Source organism: Vigna umbellata, chromosome 6 (assembly GCF_029865625.1).
Source record: "Vigna umbellata cultivar VRB3 chromosome 6, Vumbellata_1.0, whole genome shotgun sequence".
NCBI lineage: Eukaryota > Viridiplantae > Streptophyta > Magnoliopsida > Fabales > Fabaceae > Vigna > Vigna umbellata.
This window is the reverse complement of record NC_142170.1, coordinates 7,466,425-7,477,778: the sequence shown is the minus strand read 5'-3', so window position 1 is coordinate 7,477,778 and position 11,354 is coordinate 7,466,425. Positions and strand designations below refer to the sequence as shown.

The following is an 11,354-nucleotide window of genomic DNA, read 5'->3' as shown; positions in this document are numbered from 1 at the left end:
TCTCAGGCTATTAGGTTTTCACTTAGGGTTAAATTTTTAATTTTTTATTATTTTTTAACATCCGTACATAATATCCGTATGTAATAGTTTTATTATATACAGATTTAGATCCGTATGTAATAATTGGTATGTAAATGGCCTTTTTCTTGTAGTGTATAGATTTTCAAAATATCACAGTTTTCTATTTTTCATTAATTTATTTTGTTTTTTTTCAAACTTGTCAAAAATATTTCACATACTTAGACTTTGAATTTTGATCTAACATTTTTTGTGGGGGATTCTCATGATTTTTTTGGTGTTTTGAACAAATTTTCAGGTCATTTGGAGTTCTTTTGATATACTTTTGATTTTAGTCTAAGTTTGGATATATATTGTGTATGAACAATAAATAATTTCAAAAATATCAATATCAATAATATTAACAAGTTTAACCAATTTATAATCCATAAAAAACGAAAACACTAACCTCCTTGAAGGTGGGTTTGCCACCGGAAGAAAGTGTTGCTGCTAGTAAGAAAGAAAGAGAATATATTATATTCCAAAGAGTTTCTGTGCATGAAACCAACCGATTAAAGTGAGAAATTTATTGATAAATTTAAGTAATAAATTTTAGTGACGGATTCACTATTGATAAATATTTTTTCAATAATTTAAATTCTAAAAATCGTCATTAAATTTTATTTTACCATTAAATGTTTTTTTGTTAGTAATTAAAAAAATATAGTATTGTTAACCCAATATTGTTTCTAAAATTGATTAGCTAAGATTGTTCTAAAATTAAATTTTGCTACTTATATTTCGATTAAGCCTGAACTTTTAGTGTATATATATATATATATATATATATATATATATATATATATATATATATATATATATATATATATATATATATATATATATATATATATATATATATATATATATATATAACTATTGAGACTCTAAACAAAATGTTTGACGTAATCCTTTTCTAAATGTGATGCAATTTAAAGGAAAAGGAAAATCGAATATAATATTAAGAGTGATTTAACTTATCATCTCAACTTCTCAGGATTTTCCATTGTCTTGCCATCTTAATTTTCCCAAAGCTTCCAAAAGAATCAGGAGGATTGAATTCAAAATGAATTGTTTTGTTATTTAATTTCCAACCACCACGTTGAAGGAAGAAAACAAGAACGTTATCGCTTAATCCAATCGCTATTTGAATCCTAATCACAAGTTAACTAAAAAACCAATTATAGTGTCTTCATGTCAGACTTAGCATTTTAATAATCATTCGTTATCACAATGCTATTATTATTTCCTAGATAACATTGTGTTTAATATTAAGTATATATTTATAGTACCTAAGAAAAATAATGGTCTTAAAGAACCAGTTGGCATAATAACAGCATATGATTGCAACTGTTTAATTATATAAAAGTCAATTAGACCAAAGGATAATGAAATCCAAGCGAAAGAATCGGACCAATAATTGCTCATTTACAAAATTAAATGTCTTCATTCATCCATACGTAATAACACTTTATTATTTATTTATCATTGCTTTATAATAATTGTTTTGTTTTTATAAAACTAATTAACCCCTTTTCAATGGAAGTGTATATACCAAAAACCGACATTTATTGCGCTAAGTGACAAAACATCAATTACAGTTTTGTTTTACTGTTAATTTAGGGTTTTGTCCCACAAAAATGTATTGTGTAAATGATAATCGAAATTATCAAATAAGCATCTCTTTCACTGAACATTTGAAGTGTGATTTACCAGTTTTCTTAATTAGGTTTTGTTTCCAACATGACCTCATTACAAAAACAGGAGTTCAGCACACAGTTTATTCAAACATACCAGAGATATTAGGGCATCAACCAGAAAACAAAAAACAATTATTTTTCATTGGGCTGAGTGAAACTGATTTTTGTTATTTTAATTTCTACAAAATTTGCTTTAAATTAACAAGAGTATTATTTTGAAACGAGTATATATTTTTATATTTTATCAGTTTAAAATATTAAAGATAAAAATTTAATCATTGTATTGTTAGGATTATATAATAATAAATTAGCATTACTGTATAGGACTGTATAATAAAATAGTTAAATTTTATTACATGTTAGTGTACAAATATTTCCATTTATAGTTTATACAAATTATTCCTTTTTATATATACACTTCCAATTTTAAAACTAAACCATTTTCTATTGTGTGAAAAGAAAATACAAAATAGAAAAGACTGAACAATCATTTTGATACAGTAAATAAAATTTACTGTATTTATTGACTTTTGTAAAATAATCTTAAGTGACGTATAATATAAGCAACGAATGATGAAGTAATAAAATTGAAAAAAAAAAGTATTCGTGGTAAAAGCTTTTAAAATTAATAGTTATCTGAATGGTTTGTAGTAAAAGTCAATGGAAAAAAAAATCAGTGGAGCCAATAAAATTCATAAAAAAGATTCAGGTTAAAAAAAGTGATAAACTACTCTTTGAACTTTTTCTTAAAAGCTAAAATGCTAGTTTTATTCTACTTAGAAAAAGAGAGATTAATTACACGTTTTAGTTGATATATCTAATATTTAAAAATTCTTTTGATAGAACTGAAAAAGAAAAATTAGAAGAATAAATTAAGGAACAAAATTAATAAAGCAAGGTGATTTTATTTTTAAAGAGAAAATCACAGAAAAAGTGGGTGAAGGAAAACTACTTCAATAGTTATAATTTCTTACTCCATCATAATAATTTATTGTCCAACCAACTTTTGTTCTATATTTTTTAATGAGTTATTTTATGAAGTTTTAATTTAATTTTTGAAGATTTTATTGTATACATTATTTTTAAAATCTTCTTACAATGTTTACCTCAATATAAGAGTGTTATAAGATTCACACTATCGTTAATCTTTTATTTTTAGCTTCGCAAAAATATATATTTTTAAGTGAGAAAAATAATTTTTTTAATTTTATGATTTAAGGTCTTCAAGACTTTGAATCTTATTTTTTATGTTATGTTAACATAGTTCAATAGAAAAATTGTTCCATAACTCAGTTATATAATGTTATAATATAATGTATGATCTCTCTACCGATAATGTGTAAAATTTTTACTATAGAACATTATAGAGGAAAATACCTCATAGAGTAAACTCTAGTACAAGAAGTTTTAGTGACGAATGTTTTATATGATATTCTTCTATTGTAAGAGATTAAAAAAATAACTGACCTATGAAAAAACAATTAAGAAATAATTTGTACAGGAAACTAAAGCAACTTATTATCTTTTTATCATCTTTGAACTTAGAAACAAGATTATTATATTAAGTTTTTGAGGATATTATGATCGAATAAAATTTACTAAGATAAGTTATGAGAAGTTGAAATATATAAATATTAAAAATAAAGAATGATAACAATGAAAAAAATATTTATTAGATTCAGTTAAACAATAGCTAATAAAATTTAATCTCAACCCAACAATAATAATGTATTTTCATAAAATCTAATTTATTTTAAGTTATTATTATCTAACCTCCTTTCATCTTTTATTAAGTATAATATATATAATTCTAACTATTATTTCATGATTCTACATTTAAAATTACTCTCCCTTGTAAGAAAATCAGCCGTAACTACTTCTATAGTAAATGGATTAGAAAATAAACATTTGTAATCACATAGCATCATGTGATCGTGACCTTTGATTTGATCCTAACTTTACAAAGAAATTCAAAACTATATGAGGTTATGAGAGTTCGGCTCACATCTTAAAAATATAAAAAGGCAGCAAACATTAACTAAATAAATTAAAAAAATCAGTCAAATTTTGATTTAAAAGTCTGGTTAAACAAGATTGTTTTCACACTTCACTGAAAAATCTAAGAAATTTCACTTGTTAGTTTTAATATACCACAACAACCCAGAAAACTCTAAAACCAGATGCACACGTATTGGTACGATGCCGTGTCACCAAACACAACCTACACAATTTGAAAATACGAAGCATTGCACATATTTTACTAACCCTAGCCAATAGTAATACACTATACACATTCAAACATAGACTAATAGGGTGATGACAGAACAGCCAATGAATGAATTCAAAACATTGTGTATCATGAACCTAACCTCATCAGATAAAACCCCTCCCATGTAGCAGTGTTTTATTAATTGGGTATTTGCTCGCACGTCCACAATAAACTACGCTGCTGCCAATCTGTCACCATGGCGGCTCATATTAAACACCAACCCCAACCCCTTCTCTCTCACCCTTCTTCTCTTCTCTTCTCAACCCAATCCTCACTCATCACTTCACTATTTCTACAACATATACCAAATTATACAAACATCCACCGCCCAGATTTAGTTTCACTCCAAACCCATCATGTACAACCGTAGATTCAACAAACCGATACAGGTGGCTAACCCAGATGAGCCCGAGCCCGAGCCCGAACCCACCTCAGAACCTGGGCCTGCTTCTCCTTCTTCCTGTGATGACACTAAGACAGAAGCACCGTCACCTAAGAAAAGGTTTTTTTTTTCTTCTTTCTATTTTTCATGGGAACTGAGAGTTGAACGTTGAAAGGTTTACGTTCATGGCACCATACGTAGGAGGGAGATGAAGAAGAGGGTGGTGACGATACCGATCGGTGACGTGGATGGATCTAAGAGCAAAGGAGAGACGTATCCACCGTCCGATTCGTGGGCCTGGAGAAAGTACGGCCAAAAGCCCATCAAAGGCTCTCCTTACCCAAGGTATGCTCTATTGTGTTCACCACCTTTACAGGCTTACATTCATTTACCTTAATTGTTTTACTTAACCATAAATTTTTTGCGAGATAAATCACATGCTAATTAGATTAAGTTTGAAGGATGGTAATAATTGGACTGAAGAATGCTAAATATCTTTCAGAACAAGAACCAATTTATTACTGAATCTTATAATTTGAAGTGTGTGGCTGCAGCCGCCGTTGCCGGCGGGGAAAAACCGGCTGTGCTAAAATGCGGATCGGGGTTGTGTTGCGGTGGTAGTTTGAGTGTTGTGACCGCACACGCGACCTACGAACCGCGTTGCCTTCACGCCACAATAATGATGGAATATAAAAATAAGTAGTCGGAAGCCGTCATTTTCTATGTTTGATCTTTTTGTTTATGAAAGTGGCATTTTTTTCTTCTTTTCGGTTTATCCCACTTCGTTTTTATGACTGCGTTTTATGATCTTCGGTTGGATAAGAGCATGCATGTTTTTTTCATGCAACATTGTGTTCATCAGTTTGAATAACTTCCAACTAAATAAAAATCAGTACATTTGCCGAAAAATAATAAACTTATTTACTATTTTTCATGATATGATGTCAACTTTGTATATAACGCAAATATAATTACAGCATTTGTACTAGATATTGTTATTGGCTTGAATTTTTATAAAATCAGTTTAATTTTAGTTTAAATGTGAACATTTTTTTGTTAAATATATAAAATTTAAGGAGATATTGATGATGAATGAGGGAAGACAAAAATAAAAGAAAAAATTGGATTAAAGAATTTGGATTTGAGAAACACGCGCTTGAGATAGGGCAAAATTGATGAAAGTGGCATTTTCGCTGGTATTTTTGGATTATCATCCCAATCCACATCACTCTTCTCTCTCTTAATTTTTCTATTATGATTTTTTCTTTTCATTCAGAATAATGTTGAATTTGAAGCAATTAATAATTAATAATAATAAATTTGAATCTGAAAACGCAGGGGATATTACCGATGCAGCAGTTCAAAGGGGTGTCCCGCAAGGAAGCAAGTGGAGCGAAGCCGTGTGGATCCCACAAAGCTCATAGTCACCTACGCCAACGACCACAACCACTCCGTCCCCCTCCCAAAATCCAATTCTTCCGCCATTTCCGCCGCCGCCTCGCCGGCCGAGTCCGCCGCAAGGTTCCCACCGGAGGAGGAGATGGCCGTGTTCTCGACTCACTCCGATTTTGAACTCGCCGGCGACGCGGCGGTTCTGCTCAGCCAGTACCACTTTCGGTGGTTCGATGACGTGGCGTCCACCGGCGTCCTCGAGAGCCCGATCTGCGGCGAGGTGGATGATGTGGCGATGCCGATGAGGGAGGAGGACGAGTCGCTCTTCGCCGATCTCGACGAGTTGCCGGAGTGCTCGGTGGTTTTCCGGCGGGGGAATATTCCGAGGAGCAGCGCGATCCGGTGCGGTTGCATCACAGGATAACGCGGCTGGACCCTTTATCTTTCGTCCCGCGTTATTACGTAGTGACAAATTATTATATTCGCGGCCTGAAAATCGTGCGCTATTAAAAAATTGGAAACGTACAGAAATAATTAAATAAATTAATTTACGAATCATGGGTTTCTTTTTTCTTCTTTTTTTCTTGCGTTGTACATTTGAATAATAAACAATTAATTACATCATGCTATCTTCTTCTGAAGAATTGTTCAGCATTGTTTTTTCTTCTGTACAGGTTAGAATCCACATGCACCTCAATAGTGAAAATTCAACCTCATTGCTCCGAGATTCTCTCTGGAAAGACAAATAAGGATCTTATCCTTAGCACAACTCAAATTTCTTTCTTGTAATATCAAGGTCTAAAATAGAAACTATCATATATTTATATATTTATAAGATTAAGCAACCATTTAAATTAAAATAGAAGTATAGATAAAATCTTTACAATTCTTTTATAAGTAATTATTGGAAATATTCTACGAGAAAACTCTTGTTTGTTTATTTTACGTGTAATACACTTTTTTTTTTTATCAATTTTCGATGATATTGTTAAAAGCTAAGAAGATTGAATATATCTTTTTCATTTAAACCGTTTTTCTTTAAAAATATCAATTACATCCTTATACTTTGAGTCATCTCAACTGAGTTTTTTTTAATTGTGTAATAAATAGCTTAAATATTTAGTGTTGTTTAAATAATTAACCACAATACACAGTATACACGATGACGTGAATTTTTTATGACGTAAAATTTAATTTTTGTTTTTGTACATTAGGCAAAACCTTGTCAGCATTATTAGAGATTTAAAAAAGAAACAAAATAAAGAATTTTGAATCATTTGAGAATGTTGATGGAAAGAGCAAAAGGAAGGAATGAGATTTTGAATAAAAATTGTACTTTTATAGGTGATATGAGGTTGTCAGCAATTAAACTGAATTTCATTGTGAGTGGTCGCCGATTATTTTACTTTATTTTTTGTTTGTTACGGTGGTTGGATGTTGCTTTTTCATTTTGGGATGAAAATGTTCTGTTATTTGGGTAACAATTGTTATTTGTTATGCATTGTCACTTGTAGTCCACTATTTCATTTTAAAATTTGTACAAAGTTGTGAATATCATATTTGGGTGTTTCGAAAGTAGATTGTAATTTTTTATTATTTTTTGGGCATAATTTATATGTACAGAAATATATAAGATAAACCGTTGATGATCATTTTGAATTGGTGGTCTACCACAATGGACACTTTGTGAGTGATGGTCATGCAGATAGGGAAACAACGCAGTAGTTTTGTTACATGGATACGTGGAGTTGTTTTGAGATTGTATGTGGACTAAAATACTCATAACATGTTAAAGTGAAGCAGTTGTAGTACTCTTTAGGAGGCGGGTCAATTCTAGGTTGAAACTTTTGACTGATGACAATGGTGTTATGCATATGCTTAATATAGCCAAGTTAAACGGTGTAGTGAATTTTATGTGGTACACCTTGGAACCTAAGATAATATAAATGATTTAGTAGGATGAGTTAGAGGTTCATGTTCAACTTGGGTTAACTGAGTTAGAAAAGGATGGCCAGTTTGAGTGTGATGGTGAAGGTGAAAAATAGTTAGAGGAAGGGGTCAGTTGGAGGTTGATGGTGAACCTAGGTTAGAAGATTTACATGTGGGTGGTCAATTGGAAGGTGGTGAAAGGCAAAAGCAGTTCCAGGATAGGGATCAGTTGGAGAGTGATGGTGAACATGGTGGATTAGAAGATTTACAAAGAGTAGGCAGTTGAAGGGTCATGGTGAAGGTAAAAATTAGTGGAGGAGGATGGTCAGTTAGAGAATATGGTGAAGGTGAAAAATAGGTGGAGGAGGATGGTCAGTTAGACACTGACGGTGAAGGTGAAAAATAGATGAAGGAGCATGGTCAATTGGAGGATGTAGATGATGATGATGATATTGAGTGTGAGTTAGAGGATGTACATCATGACAATGATAGTGAATGTGAGTCTTTGACTGAAGAAACTTGATGTCATCATTCAATGGGACATAGATAGTGGTGTGGATAATGAATGAGATGGTAATGTTCAATGTAAAGTGGGAAGTGTTGTAGAAGATCTTGTTGGGACTTCAAGGACAAAAGTCATATAAGAAGAGTGTAATGGACCAGGTGAGAATTTAGGCCTTGTTCACTTGAGTGGATTTGAGGGAGAGTAATTGAGGGGATTTGAGAGGATTTCAAAATAAATTTTTTTTGTTGTTTATTTGAGTCAATTTGGAGGTAAGTGAGAATGAATTTGAAAGTAAAGTTTGTGAGAATTAGTGTAGGATTTGATTGACGTGACAGATTAAAAAAATTTACTTCCAAATCCAATCTCATTTACCTCCAAATTCACTCAAATAATCAACAAAAAAATTTATTTTCAAATCCTCTCAAATCCTCTCAAATCCCCTTAATTACTCTCCCTCAAATCCACTCAAGTGAACAAGGCCTTAAGGAAAAACGTCACATAAGAACAATGTAGTGATTCAAATGATGATGTCTCCATACTGTCGAATATTGAGTGGCATTTATATGAGCTGGTTAGTGCTACAAATAGTGAGGAGGAAAGTGTTGATAGAGAGTTATAGTAGGTTTGTAAAGTTTTTAATTTCAAAATACACGGATGAATACAGATAGGAAGTAGGAACTTATTTCACTGAGAGGAAGAAATTTAGAAAAGTCATTCAAAGTTATGCATTGACAAATGTGAAAAATTTAAAATTTGTTCAGAATGATAACAAGAGAGTTTTAGTTAAATGTTTGGGTGCAAAGGGAAAATATAAATGGTATGCTTATTATGCTTACATGTCCATTGTAAAGTCATGACAGCTAAAAAAAATAATTGATGTTCACAATTCTAATAGAGATTTTTATGTGAAATTATTGAATATCAAATGGTTAAGTAAGAAGATAGAGAAAACAGTTGGAGAAAACTCATACATAAAGGTTATGGATGTTTGTGACAAAATTAGTAGAAAATGAAATATAGGTATATGTAGAAATATGACTTTTAGGACAACACTTATTGTAATAGATAATGTGGATGAGTCACTCAAAGAAGAATTCATAAGAATATATGATTATGCACATAAGCTTCTTGAAACAAATCTAGATTCAACAATAAAGGTCAAAAGCAGCTCATGTGAAGGGCAACAACAGTCACATATCCCTAACATTGGGAGACCAAGATGAGAAACACCAAAGAGGTCAATTTTGTCGCATTTAAACACTTGATTGTTATTCCACCAATAGGTATGTAATCAAATTTTTAATGTTATTTTTTGTTATATACATTTCATATTGTTACATACATTTTTTTGTTATAAATATTTTATATACATTAAATCAGATTTTGGTCAAGATCTAGGTTAACTACAAGAACTCAATGTAACATACTTGTGAACAATATGTGTAAGGGTTCCAACAACATTGATATTACAATTATATTAATTATACAAATAACTAACATTATCCTTATTAACATCTTTAACCATATTACCAACATAAAAATAGATTTCTCTAAATTTGATATTTTCATCCATTCACCATCATTTTCTTCCATCTTCACCACAATTTCATCCCTTTCTTTATTCTTCATACTTTCGTTAATTCCTTATTCGCTACACTATTGAGAATAATTACAGTTAATTAATTCTTTTCACTCACTCTGAACAACAAAACAACAAAAACTCACTTCAAAACATCAACACATTTGGTTTTTATTAACAAAAAAAATAATGAATTTTGTTTTCATGAATCTTACCTTGAACTTAGGACAACTCCAAAATTGTTTTTCTTATCTTTAGGAGTTCTAATAATTCTCAAGACTACATTGTCATTATAATAACAAATGGGTTTTACACCCAACCTCTCCGCCCAACCACCATGAGAAGACTTGCTACTATTTTGCATCCACCAACCATTATATGTGCAAGAGCAAAATAAACAAAAATGAGAGTGAATCATGTCTTAACTGAACAATCAATAACTGAGAATACAACTTCTTTCAAATTCTATCCTTTAAAATGTCAAGACAAAGAAAATAATCTCTTAAAAAGGTGTATTAAACACTTCAACTACAATGAATTATGAAAACAAATGACACATATTTAATCTAATATTACATGTCATCAAGTCCAAACTACTCAAATTAACTGAAATGATCTATTTATTATATTTTAAAAAAAATCAAATTGAGACAATTCAAAATTTGAAACCATTTTCGAAAAAAAAACCATCTAAGGATTTAAACTTATATTTTACATGCAAAATTTTACGATTATCATTCATAGAGTTTTTTTTAAGGAATGGAAGTAAAAGCTATATTATGCAGTCTTTTCCAATGAACCGCTTATGGTCATTTGTAAATCCCTACCTTCTTAGCCAACTCTGTAGTCAATATTCTTTGCATTTCCTCCATTGGAAGTTATGCTTTGTATGCACTATTCTTGAACCTTTCCTTTCATGGTCCATAACGACTACAAATGTCTGATGCCTCTATCATAGAAACAAACACAACAAGAACATACCTTGTGATGAACTTATTTGTATACTAACTTAACAATTTAATAAAATGAAACAAATCAACTTATTACAACTTTCTTTGCTCAATACTAATAATTTTAATTTAAAATGATAAGCACAAGATCGATGTCCGTATTTTATAATTCTTTCAAATTACATAAATTAAATATTTCTATGTTGACTTCAAAGAGTGTCATAAGGGAATTTTAGTTCTACTTGGATTAAATGTTCAAATTCATTTGTAAGTTACATTTTTCGAAACAACCCAAGATTACCATAATTAAAAAACCTATATATGATGCTTAAAATGGGACGGCTTTTAAGACTCAAATTGTGGTAATAATTAATAAATTTCTCATTTTCTCTAAAAACTACGAAGAAAACAGTACCGAAGGAAGAAAAAAGAGAAAGAAAATTATACTAATTTGGTTTCAAATAAAACATATTTTGCCGATATAATAATTTTAGAAACATATTATTTTAATTCCAATCTTTATATTCAGCAATTAAAAATAACTTCAACTCTGATCATGTACAACCCATATGATCTGGGAACACTTCAACG

General features: G+C 30.5%; 1 protein-coding gene across 1 annotated transcript; it reads left to right on the top strand.

The window, feature by feature from the left end:
- Positions 1-4,199: 4,199 nt before the first annotated feature.
- Positions 4,200-6,451, top strand: LOC124820768 (putative WRKY transcription factor 65). The gene is made up of 3 exons (XM_047292530.2): positions 4,200-4,528; positions 4,610-4,753; positions 5,747-6,451. Exons 1-3 carry the CDS (start codon positions 4,383-4,385, stop codon positions 6,222-6,224), a joined length of 768 nt encoding a protein of 255 aa, XP_047148486.1. The 5' UTR covers positions 4,200-4,382; the 3' UTR covers positions 6,225-6,451.
- Positions 6,452-11,354: the final 4,903 nt, after the last annotated feature.

What these genes read in the sequence shown, in the direction of transcription:
- LOC124820768 (XM_047292530.2), top strand. Translation starts at nt 4,383, where the DNA reads ATGTACAACCGTAGATTCAACAAACCGATACAGGTGGCTAACCCAGAT. An exon ending in GCACCGTCACCTAAGAAAAG is followed by an intron (nt 4,529 to 4,609) that starts GTTTTTTTTTTC and finishes CACCATACGTAG; the next exon opens with GAGGGAGATGAAGAAGAGGG. An exon ending in AAAGGCTCTCCTTACCCAAG is followed by an intron (nt 4,754 to 5,746) that starts GTATGCTCTATT and finishes CTGAAAACGCAG; the next exon opens with GGGATATTACCGATGCAGCA.